We start from the raw sequence: 20,567 nt of genomic DNA, 5'->3' as shown, positions 1-20,567 counted from the left end.
TTTTGCAGCCAAAATTTTATTAGACAAGTGTAAAACAGGGCTTAAAGTTTTTGTAGTAAGGCCAATAATGTTTTAATAAGACCTGTCTGCACAGTGTATGAAATTATTCCGTGTAAAATATTTTCATTTTTTTTTTATATAGTAACACCAACATTTTCAATTTGTGTTCATGGCAGACAGATTAAAATAGATAAATACTATAATTTTACATAAAATAAAAGGCTATGCTGTTTGTAATACATTCTCGATGTGTTTCCATATCCAGCCATATTGTCGGATTATAAAATAAAACTATTTATTTGTAGTTTAACGCCTGATTCCACCAAAATATGGATTTTTAATAACCAAAGTTGTTAATCACTGAAAACTTTTTAAGCCATCACCTAAAAAGAGTTGTGTTATAAGTTTGACCGCTGTGTGTCATCATAGCTCTTAAAGGGATAAACCAATTTTAATGCGGTTTTCAGTTGAAAGCTGCTCTTAGACATGTTTCATCGAAATGGGATCAGCCGTTTTACAGTTATACTGAAGCTGTTTTGTCAAAAGCGGCATTTTTGCTTGTTATACATATTATCAACAAATAGAATAATATTTTACTGGTGCTTCAAGAAAGTTCACTAATTTGTATAGTTCTGGTGGAATCCGGTATTTCTCCTCGTGAGGTTGTAAATATTATTTAGCTAGCAAATCAAGCTGATTGTTTATCACTAGGCAACGAAAATGCAAGACAAAATAATATTATATTTCTCCTTTAATGTAAACGTTATTTCTGTTACTTACAGCCAGTTTCTTCATCAAAAGTTAAAGCCAAAGTAAAAGTCAAAGTAATGTCTAAAGTTAAAGTAACGGTTAAATTCAATTTTTCTATGAATTTTGCTGTCACTTTAGCCTTGAAAAAACAAATTTGACCGTAACTTTAACTTTAGACATTACTTTAACTTTAACTTTTGATGAAAAAACTGGCCGTTAGTCTTTATAAAGACAATATAAGGATTAAATTTAATTAACCCTTTAACAGCTTGTGTCGCATATATATGACACATGTTTCCGTGTCGTATTTCTACGACAAAGAACATGCACGTTTTTCGTTATATTTTTGTAATTAACTGCGTGGTAGAGCTAAAACTATTATTTAATAGATCTATTATTTACAACAATTAGGTACTTCAAATTATGTTTCATAGCTCTAAGCATTGAAAAAACTAAAAAATAATAATTATATAGTAAGTCGATTTTTAGCCGCGCGCTTAAAATGTTCTTTATTGGAATAGAAATAAATATAGATCAAAATCACGTGATAAGAGTCAGCCTGATTTACACTCAAGTACTTGTAAATGTAGGTATTCTATATGCTAAATAAATACGTAAAATTATCTTGTGTTTTATTTATCACTAGATTTTTCCCGCGGTTTCATCCGCGTCTTTTGGAAGTTTTTTTTTCAGTACCCGGATAAAAAATATGGCCTACTACGTAGCTTTTGCCGGCGACTTCGTTTTGGAAGTGACTTCCGGCAGATTTTTGGTTTGACTAATAGATGGCGCTATATGCCGGGAATAATTTTTTTTGAATAAAAACTATCCTATGTCCTTTCTCAAGTTCCACACTATGCCTGTACCAAATTTCAGACAAATCGGTCCAGTAGTTTAGGCGTGAAGAAAAGACAGACAGACAAGAGTTACTTTCACATGTATAATATTAGTTGGGACGAAGTTCTGGCAGTCGCTGGCTCTCAATCTATACAGGCGATGGATGATATTATAAAATAAAAGATGATTTCCTATTTTAGTCAATTATACTTTATTGAGAGCATTCAGAAAAGCGTTGTTCATAAATATATCAAATATCCGCTTTGTATTGTACTTTTATATAAGAGCTTTTACCAAACTAATACATACTATCATATTAGACATCATTGAGCGACTATGCACTAATTTTGCCGTTTTCAATTATGCAGGCTTATTGGTAAAACACTAACAACCTTGCAGGACTGTATTACTAACATCATAAACTACAACTTTTGTTCTAGGACTTTTTATAAAACATAATACATTTGCCAAAAACAAACCTGAAAGATTTCATTGTTCTATCTAACACATTTCAACTCTATTTTGCTATATTGATAAAATTTGCACGCCCCTACCATTTCTTCACCAACTAAAGGCCCGATTGAGACCAGTCGAGCGATTAGTCGACCTTAGAGTGTGTGGACGAGTCGAGATTATCACACATTACAATAAATTCGTTTGGTGGAGGGTTTACACTTTTGAAATGAATGCAAGATCTTTACCTACCCACGCCTCCCGCGCACTATTCTCGTATCTAGTCATACTTTTGAATTGGTAACTCGCTACGCTACGATTTCCCGCCTTTTTACGAAAAGGTCAAATAAAAAAAAAGCAAAATATCGTCTTCTTCACGTACTGTGTGCCTCGGTGGACGACCACTATCCCTGATGGCATTTCGGAATTGCCCGTAATCTCGTAACCGCTGTGTGGCGGCTAGCATTGTCACTCAGCGAGGTGTAGGGATGTTTGGGAATCGTATGGCGTATTGGCGACAGGCTTCCGAAACATTGTCATCACACCTAGCAAGCATTCGCACCATGTCCGTGTACTCGACATTTGAATATCGATACGCCATACTGTAAAGATAGTTACGTTCGCACTACCGAATTTCGCTACAAGGACACGTATGAGGCGACGCGGGCGCATAAAACCGACTGTCGGCCGCTCGTGAATAGGTCAAGTTCAAACGCTCCCCCGCCGCCCAAGCCCCGCTCCCCTCCGCTGTCTTTTGTACTACTGTTTACCTAACTAGCCTTTCTTTTGCTTCGCATAGACTTCGTAAATTTTAAAGCGTACACTTGAAATGTTTTAATTTTTGAGTGAAAATTTGAGAATTATTAAAAGTCATAGAACAAAAGTTTTAGTTTATGATATTAGTAATATGGTCCTAAGAGGTTGTTAATGTTTTACCTATAACCCAGTATCATTTAAATGAAAATCTTCATTTTTTACATATTGACATTTTAATTGATTTTGTATTACTAATTGGAGATTTTTATAAACTTTGAATCAAGCTACTATTTGTCCTTCGAAAATCTTAGTTATGAACTATTCTAAAGTCAATAATATAGTGTTGTAACTAACTAATTAATATCGATACACAGTACAAGTTCAAGCTAAATAATATAATCATCTAAAATAATATAGCAAACATTATAAACCTTAAAATAAAATAGTGACATTAAAACTACATACTTTATAAAATACAAAATTAATTAATCATAATTGAAAGGAATTTATGAAACAAATACTTTTTGAAAATTGTAATAGAAAAGCATTTTCTATTTAAAGGCAAAATGTATTTTTGGTGTAACCAGTACATTACAGAAAATAAGTCCAAATAATTTTAGTAATTGTATTCAAAGAATAACTATTGTTCACACATTAAGACAGAAGTACATTTTTAGTAAATTTTCTAATTTTAATTACCTTTTCTGTAAAGTAGAAAGAAACTAAGTCAAGTATTTTTAAACTACATACTGTAGTTATTAGAGTTAGAATAAAGGAAATAGAATTCAAAGTTAATAATTGGATAAATATTATTATTACTCAATCATTTGAATTTAAATAATCATGCAGTTCCACACACAATCAAAACATATCTAAAGTAATAAAATATAATATTTTATGCAGTTAAATTAAGTTTCCGTTAAAATACACATACTACATAATGTTTTAACTCTCGTCAAATTCTATATAATTTCTGTTTAGTCCGACTGTCATATAATAATAAAATTAACTATGCATACGTACAAACAATAGCATAAACCCATTACTAATACATATTTACTTCTTAAACAAATATTATAATTATTAAAAATCATTATTATATTGTAATTTTTGTGAAATGCAGAATGTTAAAAAATACTCTTTTCAGTGTTTTTGATGAACAAACAGGTTTACCGTACCAAAAAGTGTTTACGTCAAAGGGCCAAGCGTACCCAACGCCATCTATCGGTGAGTTTTCAAACTTCGACATTGAACACAATACCTTCACGCCATCATTATCAAAGTCCTAAACAGTATGGTATATTTACTGTCGTCAGTTAGCGTTCCGTTCCGCGAGGACTTTCTTGTGAGAGGAAGGCGCGGGCAGCTTGGAAGGTTTCTTGCCTGAAATGGAACGGTCTCCGTTCTCTTTGGCATATTCTCGTTGCTGTAAAGAAAAAGATTCATCATAATATGTGGAAGCTGGGTAAAAGATTTCAAAATATGGTTTAGTTGAGTGTTTAACATTAAGCATATGTGGGTAATTCTAGCATTTATGCTGTAAAGCAACTTTTTACTCTAAATTAGAGCAGTTTTGGTACTTTGTATGTAAATAACGACTTTTGGAGCTGACTGATATTCAGTTATGCCACATGGCATAACATCCTACATAGTTACGAAAAGAGTGTCTATGGAGTTTCTTGCCGGTCCTAACAATCACTCAATGGAATTGTGCACTTAACAGGTCCGGGCTGTAAGTGAACATCTTCGGTAGCAGTTACAGGTAAATAGAAGCTATACTCTATCCACGGAGGCAAGAGCTAAAAGGTAAACAAAGAATGACACTTTTTCAAGATGGCGGTATAACCCGACTGATGACAAAACGTCACATTTTTGTGTAAAATGTTCGCAGTATCTGTGATTTTGTCATCGGTCGGGTTATACCGCCATCTTGAAAAAGTGTCATTCTTTGTTTACCTTTTAGCTCTTGCTTCCGTGGATAGAGTATAGTAAGTCTGACACCAGTCTAATCAAGGGGTATTGGGTTGCCCGGGTAACTGGGTTGAGGGGGTCAGATAGGGCAGTCGCTTGTAAAACACTGGTTCTCAGCTACATCCGGTTAGACTGGAAGCCGACCCCAACATAGTTGGGTAAAGGTTCGGGAGATGATGAAAGATTGTTCAACTTTAGTTAAGTGCCTAGTCAAATGGATTATGCCTACATATGGATAAAAGCCACACATATAAGGTCTATTATGGACTATTGATTGATGATGACAATATGTACCTTGTTGATAGTATAGAGTATGTCAGTCTCGGAGGTGCTCTTGACGAGCGGGTTCCTGCTGGCCGGCTCGGGCGGGGACGGCGCCGCGAACACTGACTCCTCGGATGTGGAGCATTCAGAGTCACTGGCCGGACGGGTCTCTGTGTCGGATTCTACTACTATGCAGTCCTAGATAATAGAAAATGTTTTTATAAGTCATCATCATTTAAATCAGTTGATTATTCGGTCAGATTTTCCTTTATCGGCATATTAAACAATTGATAATTACCTCTATACTAGTAGAAAGGAGATGGCCAAAAAAACACCCAGAGTCGACAGAAACTTCATATGTACGATTGGATTCAGTATAATGTAAGGATTAAAAAAAGTATTTCATATCATCTAAAAACCATGGGGTTCTCTTTTTATAACGTTTTTTCGATCATGATTTTAGTTCACAGAAAAGTTTACTTTTACTGTTTCATGTTCATTAGAAGTTGAATGCAGACTCATGATTGGACCGTTTTGCATCGCTAAGTCATTTGTTACATTTGACAATGTCACATGGCGCGATTTTCAAAGACAATTTTTAAAGACGTTTCATAGCCAGTTGTGAAAGTTGCATATAACTGCGAAACCTCTCCAAGTATGTAAGGTCGGTGCTTTCGTGTTTGGAGTGGTTAAATATAAGACCTTTTAATCACCAGGCAATCTCAGTAACTATTGGGATATTACTGTTGGCTAGTATAATCTTAGTGTACATAGATTTTTTTTATGTTCCTTGATGTAAATGATCTTTAAAATCAATATAAATTCAACGACCTCTTTTTGTGAAAATATGATATAGCTCCTATACCCCATGGATTTCAAGCTGGAGTTTTTGGCACCATCAAAGGTCTATCATAATGAACCTATTGGTAAGCATTTCATTGCTGTCGATTCTGGGTTTTTTTACTATGAAAATTTGGCCATCTCCTTTGCAAGGTTTAAAAGGTTAAGGTTGACAGTTAGCTTCAAACCATGAGTGTCTATAGTTTTCAGGGAAACGTGTTTCAAGATTTGAAAGTAGAGAAAAACATTGTCTTTAAATCGCAATATAGAAAAAGCAGTTATTTCAAAATTAATCATCATTAATGTTACAGTATCCTTTAAGTTAGGACATAGACGTCATTATACAGAGAAGGAATGCGCTTGTTCAAGGTACATTACTGATTTTAGACTTAAATTGTGGATTCACCTGGAAGTATAGCATATAGTTATTATTATTTAAATAAATAAACAATACATACATCATCCTGGCTGCCCTGCCGCATGGCGCGGAAGCGGGCGAGCAGTCGCTCGTGCGGCGAGGTGGCGGCCAGCTGTCGCGGGTAGCGGTACTCGATGCGGTTGGGGGTTGCTCCTGTAATACAATATAATGTTGTTTACTTTATTTATATATTTACAAATTTTTGTACAGTCCTATAATAGAGAACACGACAGGAAATAATTTACAAAGAAAGTAGTATAAAATTAACATTTTAATGGTATGATGTAGTGTTTTGAGGTATGTCACCTTTATATAATCACTTAAGGACAGTTTCCAAATAGCTCATACTTCACCATTTTCTGTGTTTTAAAAACTTCAACAACACATGCAATCTTTGTATGCACATTTTGCTATGTTAATAATTTGGTGAAATGTTACAATAATTTATACTTATAAAATATATAGTTTCGTTAATTTACACTATGTATGCTTTTGCATGCTTTATAGATTTAAAAGCATGATACATTTTTTCATCCAGGTACAAGAAAATTTCTACTAAACCCAATTTCATCAAAAACAATGTAGACTAACCTGTAGGCTCATACACCTTATACTCTTCAGTGAGATATTTAGCCTCCAACTCCGCATGCGTGGCTAGGGCCGCGCGGAGCTGCGCGCGCGCCGCCCGCACGTGCGCACGCGCAGTGGCGCAGGCGTGGCTGTGCGCCCACACCTGCGAGCGGAGCTGGGAGATCAAGTCGCCCGTGGACGTCGCCACGGATGATAGTTGCCGGATTGCTGTCTGTGTGTTCGTCTGTGGAAGAGATTTAATTATTTTTTTATTACAGTAAATGTCGGTAATAAGACGCAGAATAAGGCAGGCTACAAATCCTACCTCGCTTCTCTTACTACCAATATAGACTCAACACAAAAAAACTACATCAGCACTCCTATATAAATGTCAAACTGCGTAAAAATTTCTCCACTGTCTTTTTCATCTAAGAACCGTTTAATTTTAAATCTACTCTCAAATTAATTTGTCTCAGATTGTTAGTACAATCTGTATAATCCAATATTCTATATTCTATACAATACCTAGGCAATATATATAATACCTAAAACCTGTAAAAAACCTGTAGAAATATGATTTACTAGCTTCCGCCAGCGGCTTCGCCCGCGTGGTGTGTTGATGAAAAGTAGCCTATGTGTTAATCCAGGGTATCACCTATCTACATACCAAATTTCAATCAAATCGGTCCAGCCGTTTTTGCGTGATTGAATAACAAACATACATCCATACATTCTCACAAACTTTCACATTTATAATATAAGTAGGATTTTACACTTAGCCTAGGGCCTAGGCATTCCACACAACTAGGTGAAAGTATCATATGGTTCCCTAATAAAAAAGAGCACAAAAGAGCTAAATATAAAGAATAGTTAATTACCTCAACATTAGTAACAAGTTCGTCAGTGATCTGCTTAGTGTTGTCCAACATAGTATTTAGCGTGGAGTCGGCAGCTTGCACAAACTGTTGGCTCGTTTGTTCGTCTTGGCTTATCACGTTCTGTACTTCTTGCTGTAACACAAAAATACGTACAATTTATAAATAACATAAAAAAATACAACATTATGAAGCTGAAGAGTCCGATTTAAATAAAACTTCCAGTACCCTTTGATGATTTTATTAGAGCGCACGAAGTAGTAGTTGTTTACGTAGAAAAAACGATCTAATACAGTGAGTAAGTGTAGCAATCCATAAATTGGCTTTTCTCTCATGCTTAATTTCTAAATAAAACTGCGAAAAATTTGTACGGATCCAAAAAAAAAAAACATTAATTATTATAGAACTTGTTTTCTGAAAGAAGTGATTATTGATTTATAAACATCAAAACCATATAATAAAATATTCCAAATTTATTATATACCTCAGTGTGCACTCGTATCTGTTCGAGCACCCGCAGCATCTCGTTGTTGATATGTTCCACCACTTCCACCACGTTCTTGCTGAATATCTCCATGTCCACGTTGATTGCATTTGTATCTACAAATGGAAATGTTTTAAATATAATATACTTATTTAGTGAATGAATTAGACCTTAACTGGTCAAGTGCGAGACGGATTAGAGCACGAAGGGTTTTAAACTTTCGGCACGGAACTCTAAAAGCATCTCTAAAATCTAGCTGTATTATGACTGCTTAGGTCTCTGTTAGATTAAGAACTGTTTTTTTTGACGAAAAACTGAGCAAAAATTCAGTCATTTTTTAATTATAGCTTTATCTCTCAATATTAGGTAGAAAGCGTAGCAAATAGTAAAAATATTTTAGCGTGATAACCTAGAGTTTAAATATTAGTTCAAAGTCAAGATCTAATTTTTACATATTTACATCGATAGTTTTCATACAAGACGAGCTTTTATTCACATAAAAGTATACATACTCTCTTCAAACTCCTTGCCATATTTCTTGATATCCTTAGCGCACTCCTCTCCCTCCTTCTCGAACTCCTCAAACTCTGTGTCTGCCATCTCCAACTCTTTCTGGTCAGCTTCTATCTGTTCCTTCTGTCTTTCTTTGTAGTGCTCCATCCTTTACAATCATAGAAAACGATTTAATTAATATCCAAAATTAGAATCTTCATCATAATTAATTGTAAACAACACCTATGTTTGACAAATAAACCGATTGATTGATAAGTGTAAAATACATATATAAGGTGCTTTAATATTACCTGCCAGGACTTAAATGGGGGGTAGTATTGCGTTTATAGATTACAATAGTGAAAGAATTTCGTTCCCCGGAACAGTCAATTCAATTTGAGACATTAAACAAGTTAAATTAACATTGGCTCTACTCTGCATAACGTGGTTCACAAATTACGCGCGTAGTGTCGCTTCGTCAATGAAATCAAACTGCTATCTCTTTCTATCCGTTCTGCAAGAGTGGCAACGCGAAACTCTACTGGATGGTTAAACTAATAAATTAAGTCAAATTTATACGTATTTTTTTTTGTATGAAAAAAAATATGACAAATAATCAATTATTTATCTTCACTATTGTAATCTATAAACGCAATACTACCCCCCATTCAAGTCCTGGCAGGTAATATTAAAGCACCTTATATATTTCAAAACCAAGTCCTCCGCCACGTAATTCGGTTTGTTTGCAATAAATTACTAAACAGATTTTAAGTTATAAAGGTATGAAAACTGTATCAAGTAAATTAAGTCATTCAACAGATAAGTAGTGAAATATTAATTTGTATGAAAAATGCGTGCGAAGTTGGTTGTATTATTTGTAAAACGAATTTAATAAAATACACTTTGTCACATCAAATTTGACTCGAAATCACCGGACAAAGTCGTAAAAGAGCCTGATGGATCATAATAATAAGACTATGATTTATCAAGAAACTAAAATATCAAACAAACCTCTCCTCCAATATTTTCTGCAGCACCTCAATCTCAGCTATTTTCTTAGCGAGTCTATCTTCTGAAGCCTGTTTTTCAATAGCTACATGTTTCGCGATTTCTTCCTCCAAAAGTCTGCGTTTTTCTTCCATCCACTGTTGCAGTCTGCTTTCTGTGGTCTGACGTTCAGATTCTATGTCTGACAGTTGTTTTGTGAGTAGGTTCTGAAGTTTGGCTGTTTCTTCTTCTAATTCCTGGAAGTTTATGAAATATTAAAAGATCTGTTTGAATTGTGGAATTGCTATATTGTAATATTTAATGTTATGGCTGGAAATGTTATGTGTATGTGAGTATTGTTGTTTCAGCCGAAAGATATCCACTGTCGGATCATGTATATAGTGTTTTGTAAATAAGTTTTTTATTTTTGTAAAAAAAGAAAAACTTGTTAGCAGTATGTGCGGGCAAAACTTTACGAGAAGATATTTTTATGTAGGTATTAGTTACTGCTAAAATTAGAGCGAAGCTAGTTTAAACCCGGGAGAAGGACACGGTGTGACGAAAATTACCATCTGTCTACCTATCGGAAGCAGTTACCTTGAGACACGGGTGAAACTGCGGGTGTAGTGTGTACGTACTAATTACTAAAAGTAGGTCAAAGTAAATAATAATGTAATATACACACGTGATGTGAAGCCTGTGCGATGTTAGCGCGTCTAGCTAGCTGCGCTTTCCTAGCGTCTCTCTGCTGCCTGTAGGCTCTGCCGCGCTGCTCCCGACGCGCCGCCGCGCGCGCGCCGCACGCCTCGTGCGCGCGCTGCAGCGACGATACGCGCTCTGCCGCACCCACGTACTGAGGGGGGAAACATATAGCTCAATATTAAAAGTTTATCTAATTAACGAACACAAAACCATACAAATACATGGTGAATTCAGACTCAACGGCAAAGAAATTGAATTTTAAGATAATTTATTAGAAAATGAAATCATTTGAAACCTCACACACTTTTGCCCCGCAAATCGAACAGCAAAACGTAGTGCCATGTACAAAGTCGCATATTTTATTTGAAATCTTGACATGTATTTTCAATGTACGGCAAATGTAAACAAGAAGTCCCAGCTATCATTGAACATCCTTGGCAGTCGTTACGGGTAATCAGAAGCCAGTAAATCTGACATCAGTCTAACCAAGAAAGGGGTATTTATTGGATTGCCTGGGTAACTAGGTTGACGAGGTCAGATAGGCCAGTCGCTTCTTGTAAAGCACTGGTACTCAGCTGCATCCGGTAAGCCTGGAAGCCAACCCCAACATGATTAAGAAAAGGCTCAGAGGATGATGAATGACAAAAACTGCATTTGTTTGGACTGACCCACTGCTGCACAAAAGCCGCGACATTCCCCTTGACATCGACGGCCTGCGCCTGCTGCAGTGACGTGACGAAGCTGTGCAGGAACGCGGCCAGCGTGCTGCGGACTGCACTGCAGTGGGACTGCACTGATGACTGCAGCTCGGAGCGGTGGCTGGCTGCTGAGTTTACTAGCGTGCTGTGACTTTCTGATGTCGCTGATTTTATCTAATTAGAAAAACAGAATGTTATGACTGTAAATGAAAGAAGAAACAGTATCCTATTTTTACTAAAATGCCTTTACGCTACGGTTTGCAGAATTAAAATACTTCACTTTGTACAAGTTCTGTCCAAGCAATAGCCAAACTAATGTCAACTACTCAGACAGTAAAATAAAAGAGAAACTACAACATAATATTTATATTTTATATTAATTACAAATTCTAATTGAATATGACTGTTTTCTTTTACAAACCATTTGTTAAACATTATAATGTTCAAAAGCCAAAATATTAATAATGAGCACATACCTGATTCATAGTGTCAATGAAGGTCTGCACCAGGTTGTCAAGCTGTTGCTTGTTCTGCTCCTGCGTCTGAGAGCTCGATGCGCCGAATGTGTCTAACAAAACATACGACTTTTATAAATAATACGTTAAAACTCAAGTATTCTCAGGTAATAGAATATGTTTTCGCGCATTTATAAAGTAAAATCTCAGTCTTCAAAATATCACGTGAATACTTTATCAGCAATATTCTTTTTTATAAAATAGAGACATTTTGGATTGGGTACCGCCCGTTATCTTAAAAAAACGGCCAAGTGCGAGTCGGACTCGCGCACGAAGGGTTCCGTACCATCCAAAGTAATATTCTATAAATATTTATGGATATCGAGCAAAAATGAGCAAAAAATCACGTTTGTTGTATGGGAGCCCCCAACTATTTATTTTTTTCTAGTTTTCAGTATTAGTTGTTATAGCGGCAACAGAAATACATCATCTGTGAAAATTTCAACTCTCTAGCTATCACGATTCATGAGATACAGTCTGGTGACAGACGGACGGACGGACGGACGGACGGACGGACAGAGGAGCGAAAACAATAGGGTCCCGTTTTACCCTTTGGGTACGGAACCCTAAAAAGTTAACGAGTTTAGAAGTAGCCACTTCTCATTTTTTTTACAACATAACATTTCATTAACACCGATTCTTTCAGTGACAAGTTGCTATCAAGCTATATAAATCTCAATAAAATGACTCAATATAAATTTTGACTTGGCATTCCAATTTTATGGAATCAATATTCAGTTGGAGACTGAGTAAATTTCTTCAATAATAGTTATGTCTAGTACACAAAAATCATAAATAAATGACTTGAATTTCTTACCTATCGCAGTGTGCAAGTTATTGAACGCCTCGTTGACAGTGTCGGCAAAGTGCTGCACCCCTGAGCTGATGTTGTTGCGTTGCTGTTCAGATTCCTGTCTGTAGGTGCTCGTTATCTGCAAGTTGGTTGATTCCACATTCCTGAGAAGAGAGATGACATAGTTAAATGAGGATTACGATTAATTCAAAATAGTTCTTTATTTTTTTGACTGACACCTCCTTTGCTTAAGCTGTGTCTACGCTAGACGAGCCGAGCACGAGTGTTGCACGTTCCGAACACAATTCGTCTAGTGTGGACCAACTTACAAGCCTCTAACGAGCATGCTGCGAGCATTTCCTTCGTGCTCGGCTGCGTTCCGCCTGTTGCCGGTTTTTAGAAGGAACACAAAGGGATTATGGAATACAAAGGGACATATGTATCTGCAAGGTAAGTAGTACTTACTTGCGGCGGTCGACAGTGTCCTGCAGCTTGGCGACGTGGCTGCTGGCCAGGTCGGCGGTGGCCAGCAGGTCCCGCGCCTGGCCGCCCAGGGTCAGCTCCGTGCTGCAGTGCGGGACAGTAGTACTTACTTGCGGCGGTCGACAGTGTCCTGCAGCTTGGCGACGTGGCTGCTGGCCAGGTCGGCGGTGGCCAGCAGGTCCCGCGCCTGGCCGCCCAGGGTCAGCTCCGTGCTGCAGTGCGGGACAGTAGTACTTACTTGCGGCGGTCGACAGTGTCCTGCAGCTTGGCGACGTGGCTGCTGGCCAGGTCGGCGGTGGCCAGCAGGTCCCGCGCCTGGCCGCCCAGGGTCAGCTCCGTGCTGCAGTGCGGGACAGTAGTACTTACTTGCGGCGGTCGACAGTGTCCTGCAGCTTGGCGACGTGGCTGCTGGCCAGGTCGGCGGTGGCCAGCAGGTCCCGCGCCTGGCCGCTCAGGGTCAGCTCCGTGCTGCAGTGCGCCGACACCAGGACTTGCTGCTCCTCACAAGCTTGGCGGGTGCGGGACAGTTGCTGCGAAAGTATAGTGGATGTTGATACATACATGTGAAGTATGACATAAAAATCTATTCTATTTGTCGGGTTTTCATATGTAGTCAAAAGTCAAAGCCAAAAACGTTTATTGAAACTAGGCTAGTTTTTAGCACTTTTTCATGTCAAATATACAAAAGGACACGTGCGTGTAAATAAAGGGAAGCAGTCAGTGGGGCATAGTAAAATACGTTTAAGATAAAGTAGATAACTCCTATACTCCATTTAAAACAACATTAGGAATTTAAGTAAACCTTTTTTACTGTTTGTTCAACCGATTTTGATTTCTATTCCGTAGACAAAAGAACGGAATTGAAAGCAAAATAGTGGTTACAATACCAAGTATTTACTGCAGCCGCCATTAATCATACTACTAACGCAATAGAAGTCAAAATCGGTTGAACAAACAGTAAAAAAGGTTTACTTAAATTCCTAATGTTATTTTTAATGGAGTATAGCTAATTTTATCGCGCAAGAACGCATGTGGCCTATAAAAAAATATTAAAAAGCAGCCAATTTTCTAACTCGCACTATGGACTTCTACCGTAGATTTGTCTAAAAAACGACCCGGGACAACAAATCCAAATTATAAAATAGTCCCTTCATGTAACATTTCATCTGTACTCAGAATTAAAACAAATTTTCAACAACTAGGTAAATGTTATTTAACTGTACTCACCTGGCTAGTACTGGCCAATTCCTTCTTAGTATTATCGAGCTGGCCGACCGTAGTCTCCAGCTCACGGTTCTTGGCCTCCAAGCTGCGGTTGAGCTCGTCGAAGATGGCCTCCATGCGATCGCGTTCCTCCTCCATGGCTCTCTTCTTGAGGAGTAGCTCCTGGATCTCTTTGCGTTGCTCTTCATCTTTTAATGTCAATTCTGCGTAAGTCTCATTGGCTAGGTATACGCCTGTGAAGGAAATATAAAATTTTGATTTCATATCTTAAGCTTATGTACTTTTACTTGTCAAGTTCACAACTGGAACGCTTATAATTGTTACGCTTTTTAAGTAATACGACTGAAAAAAAATCGAAGTTTGATATGGAAATTCATTCAGGCTTTATTCAATTCGATTTTTTCCAAATGCATGTTTTTTTTTTTACTTGGAAACTTGACAAAACATTGTTTTTATTTATTTATTTTATTTTATGTTAATTTTGCGTAGGTTGTTTACACAATGCTTTTAAATCTACGCGATACTAAGTAAAATTGGCGGAGAACGTAATTGAAGTATCACTATCTCTGACCTTATACCATGAATCTGTAATAATACGATAAATAAAATAAAGTAATGTAAACTATGTACATCAAAATCTTACCATTCTTTTCCCTAGCAGCCTGCAAGTCCCTCTTCAACCTATCAATTTCCTCTGCATACTCCTTAATAATCGCCTTTTTGGTCATTTTCTGGTTAACTTCTGGCTTGTTCTGAATATTCTTGGCTCTGTGGGCATACTCCAAGGTGCTCAGGGTTTCTTCCAAGTCCTTGTGTCCAGGGGAAATTGTAGCTATTATAGAGGTCTTGGTCCGGCCTCCTAGGGATTCTTGGAGGATACGTGTCAGTTTTGATTCTCTGTGGAGGTAGGGAAATATGTTTCATATACGTAAGTACGTAGCAGGTACGTAAATAATACTCCATCTTACCATGACTGATTTTGAAATAATAAAAATGGATAAGTAGAAGGTGTATTATATGAGGCTAGCAAATATATTCTTGGCAAAAACTTAATGTAATAAAATTGCTATAACAATAAGAGGCACTGAATACCTAAAATCTGCAGTCCAAACTAACCTGTAAGGTATATGAGGATGCCTTTCCACCAGCGCCGTGATAACTCTGCCCAAAGTCAGCAGCGACTGGTTGATATTGACACACTCCCTCGCCCGTTCCTTCTTCGCTGGGTTATCGGAACCCGCCTTGCTGATGTTCTCAGACCCTGCTAAGTCCACCAGGTTGAGCTTCCCGATCTTCATGAGTTCCTCACCATCGGAGCTGTTCTCTTTCATGTGAACTACTATTGTGAAGACGGTGTGGGAGCGACTGGAAGAACCGCGAAATTTTTTGTTTTGTTTTAATTAGGTAACATTTTAAAATTTTACTTGTTTGGTGTTTATGTGACAAAATTTTGCATTTACATGATTCCATGTTTCTACTTACAACTAAAATTTAATACTTTCGTCTAAATATAACTAAATGTAAAATACTCAATACTTTTGAGGGAGCTGTTATTGGCTACAAATAGCTATTAAGAGTAAGATATCATACTTAACTATTAAGAAAGTACTATTACTACTAGTACTACATAAGCTAATTATCGTGTTTGATCATGCTTCCTCAGCATATAATATTGCAGGAACCAACCCAATGTACACAAAAAATGCTAAAGAGAACAAAAAGTGAAGAAGCATAAACAAAACATTTTTACAAGTTACACTGTTGAACAGACTTACAACATAGTATATTTGCCATTGGGAAGGCTGCTGCAATATTAAGACAAATTCTTTTTAAAACGAAAACATTAAAAGATTGGATCTGCCTACCTATTTTTATGTATAAAAGAAAGTCGTGTTAGCTACACTACTTATTATAAATCAAGAACAGTTGAACCAATTTGACAGAACATTGGTTAGACGCTTAGAAACAGTAGACAGAAATTAGATATTTTTTATCCCCTGTATGGTGAAGTGGAAGTGGGAAGTACGAAGTATGTAGTTAAACATGTTAAGGTGTCATAGATATTCTGTGTATCAGTGTATCTTACCTAGATTGTGCGTTCATTAAAGTGGAGGCAACCCTCTTCCTCTCTTGTCCCTGGGCCATAATCTTGTACACTTCATTTTTGTTGTATACCTGTGTCAAGGAACAAAAGTTTATTATAGAAATGTTTTACAGGTATTTCAACTGTGATGCCTAATCTTACATTAAAACTTGTGATGAACATACAATTTCATACATAAGAAAACATGAGATTTTTATAAGTTCGAACATTATATGGAGTCATTAAGTGTTAGTGTATTTTTATTCTTAAAAACATATCTTAAGCAGTGAAAAAAGCCCGTATGGAGACTTTTTAAATAAGTATGACGAAATCCACTTACTGTAATCTCCTCCAAGCCATTAACAATATTAGATCCCTTCCTCGTGACATCTTCATAGATCCTGAGCTTAGAGTTGTCTTCCGAGGTGGACAGCAAGTCAAAGAGTTCTTCATTGTACAGCTCCAGGTAGGAGACTCGTACTGTGTACTCCGTGTTGGTGAGTCGGAGCTCGTCGAACAGTTGGGAGAGAGCACGGGGAATTATACCGGCTAGCGGGTCCTGGGGAGAAGAGGCATTTATTGCTTTGCTTCTTTAAATATTAGGATTTTAATTATTTTAGGAACAGACTGTTAATTTTTTTGGTATAGCTAATGGGGCATTGTAAACTGGAGAACTCTGTTTAAAATTTACCTTTGGCTAAACAAATCTTTTAAATATATAGCTGTAAATAAACATTTTCTGTTATTTCCTTTAAAAACAAAACTTGATTACAGACAACATGCAATTTCTTCACATTACAGCTTGTGACTGTAAATTTTTTGTATATTTTTAATATCTACATAGCTAGATACTCACATTTTGCCAATGTGTGTCAGTCCCAGTGTGCTCTCCGACCATAGTGTGGGTCTTGCCCGTGCCAGTCTGGCCGTACGCAAACACTGTGCAGTTGTAGCCATTGAGGACCTCCTCAATCAGAGGACTTACCACCTCTTGGTATACTTGGACCTGAAACATGTTTGAATGATTAGTTACTAACTTCAAAAACTAACTTACTAACTAACTTCAAAAAAAACCGGCCAAGTGCGAGTCAGAATCGCGCACGAAGGGTTCCGTACCATTATTTAGAAAATGAGCAAAAAAATCACGTTTGTTGTATGGGAGCCCCTAGATATATTTATTTTATTCTAGTTTTCAGTATTTGTTGTTAAAGCGGCAACAGAAATACATCATCTGTGAAAATTTCAACTCCCTATCACAGTTCATGAGATACAGCCTGGATGGACAGAGGAGCGAAAACAATAGGGTCCCATTTTACCGTTTGGGTACGGAACCCTAAAAATGAGGTTCTCAGTTTGACCTGTTTGTTGATTTGTGCAGTATTAAGTATGGTATTTGTCAGACTTAGGAGAAGGTGTAGGTACATTTTTGAAGTTGTTTTCTACTTTTATTTGCAATTCTTAGGGTGGGTTGCACCATGGAATTAGAATGATAGCCAAACCATAATAACCATCCATCAATGCAGCTAATTGGTGATAATGGCTATTTTAAACCAAATCCGCTCCGCTTATTAAAATTAGACCGCAGCATATCACAGCTACATAGTTATAACTAGATAACTGCGCGTGCGGCGCGGTGACGTCCTGCAGCGAGCGGTGGATCATTCGTCCGCCGGCATTCATGCCATATGCACGTACGTAAGCCCCGTGTCCCGCGCGACAATTCTTTCCGAATGACGGTATGCGAGCTCGTACGACGAGCCTGTGCGTAAGGAAATAATAATTGCGGGTGACTTAGTTGATTTTTTTGTTCATGTTGCTTTGTGTGCACTGCGTTTCCACAATTACTCATAGTAGGTAAATAGGCGTTAAACATTTCTTTACTTACTTGCAAAATTCTTTATTTGAATCTTTATCTGTCTCTAGTAATATCACTCCAAAATTGTATACATACCTACTTAATTTTAAGTTGAAAATTTTTACTATTTTGTGTATGTCACGCTATGTATGAAATGCATCCAGTCAAAATTGAATCTACATGTCCGATGGGTGGGGCACTGGTGATCCGTAACACAGGCATCCCATGCCTTTCACGGACACCAGCTCCTCACATATGTAACACATATAAGACTGAGTAATTGTACCTTTTTTAGTTATAAACAAAACATTGTGAGGAGAAATAAATAAATAAATTATAAATTATTATAATTATTTGACTGCAGGTTATGGTTTGGTTTATCAACATAGTTATATCATGTAACCTACCCTAACCTAACATACTAAATTTTAAGTAAACTGTAAACTACTAAACTGTAACTCTGTGTAAAAATTTAGTGTTTTTTTACAGTTTTTATTGTATTTTTTTCTAGGTTTGAGACAAATTAAAATTCTAAGGAATTAAAGTGTTGTAGAAAAACCAATGAAGAGGAATTGCACAAGTATGTGTATTGCACACTTATCAATAAATATATAAAAAATAAAAACAGTTTATGTACAACAGCAAGCTTAACCCAGAATTGGGTTCTCTTACAGCCAACCTTAAAGCCATATAGAGATTCGATAGTGGTAGGGTAGATTAAAAAGTAATTATATTATTATAATATGTACTTTTTCTGCTGCCCAATATTCTTACCTGACTAGCAGAGGGGCCGAAAGCTCTGTCAAAGGTGAACTTCTTAGTGAGTGAGGACTGCTGTGATGTGCGCACCACTACCTCTCGGTTGTTCACTACATCGATCACGCCAAGAGACTTGATGTCCTTCTCACGCTGGTTCAGAGGTCTGCGGATGAAGAAATATGATTATTGGTATTAAAAAAAGCAACCTGATCAATTCAGACAAACACTTAGATAAAGTGAAGGAGAACATAAATAAATAAAATAAATATTTCAATGTGAAATATGTTTTCTTTTATTCTATTTGTTAGAAAATGTAATTTTAATAACTGATGAATTGACAAACGTTTTATGGGGCAAATATGTCTTCAGTACTTCAGTTTAGAAATTGTTTCAATTAGTTTGACTAATCTTTAGTAACAACTTACTTTACCAACACAAGGCAAACAACACAAGGTATATAGTGTATAAACACATTGTTGCACCACAAAATAATGCCACCATGAGACATTCATTCATTCAATACTTTTTGGTCAAGATGGAATGTGAACACTAATGCAAGCATTCTATTTTAAAATTCATACAAAATAAGCTTAATACTATTCTTTATATTCTTCCTGTATTATTGAAATCTCATACAAATGTACTGTAATTCCTGAATATAAGACTGCACCGGATTTAAGTAGATAACTTAGGAGAGTCTAAAGTACAGCAAACAGTTCATTAGCTGTTTGTTGCACATTTTAAACCAAAACAATACCTAGTTTATAGGTTCGTTTACAGTGAAAAGACCATGGCAATTTTAAAGTTCATGTAATTAATACATTATTTGATAGTTTCAGGGTCCGGGTGAAGCAACTAAACTTCCTATTGAGGTCATGCTATTTTGTCCAGCTTTTCCTAAATGAACTTATTAGAAACTGGAACAAATAGGACATTGTGGTCTCTTAAACGATATGTGAGGGGTTTCAAAGCTAATTCTTAAGAAATAACTGAAATAATCAAGTGAGTCATGCCGTTAACGACGGATTTAGTTCAAAAGCTAAACAATTTTCTATCAACTATTACCTTAATCGAATAGATACTTGGATGTTCTGATTCTTCTCCTTCCGAGTTTTATCCGTCGTCATCTTGACACAATACACATATAATAATCGCAAATAAACACTTCACTATAATTGTTTTTTAAATAATTTCGCTAAAAACGCGTCAATGCTTTGAATTGGTCAGAAAATCCGTTGAACGGTGGGCTTCAAACAAAATTCAAATCTGTTTGACGGATGTTGAGTCGTTGTTTATGCCCACTCTATATTTGGGAACTAGTCTTTTGAGCACTAGATAAGTTATTGTTAAATCAAAGTTATTTAAATGAAAAGTCAATTGTAATGATTGTAACGTTAAGGATTTATGTATTTAATCAAAATATAAATGATATAATCACAAATGAATTAAAAGTCTGATCAAATTAAGACTGGTCACACTATTCTTTGTAAAATATAAATATTACTGTTATACGAACATAAATGAAGCAGTAGCAGCGATAGGTATCATAAACGTTACAATATTTTTCAGATAAGCGGTATCTCATTCTTGTTTAGCTAGTTGATACTTGGACACTACTACCCAAGGACTTTATATTACTTAACCATAAGTGTGAGTTAAGATGGAGTGATACCGGAGTTCAGGGCCCCGATTCTCCTAAGTTAATAATGTCAAAATCTAATAGAAATCGAATCGCAATATGATCGTAATAGCAGTTTT

At 36.5% G+C, this 20,567-nt stretch overlaps 1 protein-coding gene across 1 annotated transcript; it reads right to left on the bottom strand.

Annotated features, from left to right (window-relative positions):
• Positions 1 to 1,774: 1,774 nt before the first annotated feature.
• Positions 1,775 to 20,062, bottom strand: LOC124640837 (kinesin-like protein Klp61F). The gene is made up of 21 exons (XM_047178771.1): positions 19,875 to 20,062; positions 18,825 to 18,972; positions 17,052 to 17,201; positions 16,536 to 16,754; positions 16,199 to 16,287; positions 15,229 to 15,477; positions 14,756 to 15,009; positions 14,116 to 14,345; positions 13,255 to 13,418; positions 12,430 to 12,569; positions 11,574 to 11,665; positions 11,068 to 11,271; positions 10,383 to 10,550; positions 9,722 to 9,954; positions 8,731 to 8,879; positions 8,219 to 8,334; positions 7,738 to 7,869; positions 6,881 to 7,103; positions 6,330 to 6,442; positions 5,062 to 5,229; positions 1,775 to 4,222 (listed from the first exon to the last, which is right to left on the bottom strand). Exons 1-21 carry the CDS (start codon positions 19,934 to 19,936, stop codon positions 4,109 to 4,111), a joined length of 3,417 nt encoding a protein of 1,138 aa, XP_047034727.1. The 5' UTR covers positions 19,937 to 20,062; the 3' UTR covers positions 1,775 to 4,108.
• Between the last annotated feature and the right edge of the window lie 505 nt (positions 20,063 to 20,567).

Source organism: Helicoverpa zea, chromosome 21 (assembly GCF_022581195.2).
Source record: "Helicoverpa zea isolate HzStark_Cry1AcR chromosome 21, ilHelZeax1.1, whole genome shotgun sequence".
Lineage (NCBI taxonomy): Eukaryota > Metazoa > Arthropoda > Insecta > Lepidoptera > Noctuidae > Helicoverpa > Helicoverpa zea.
This window is presented reverse-complemented; position numbering and strand designations above follow the sequence as displayed.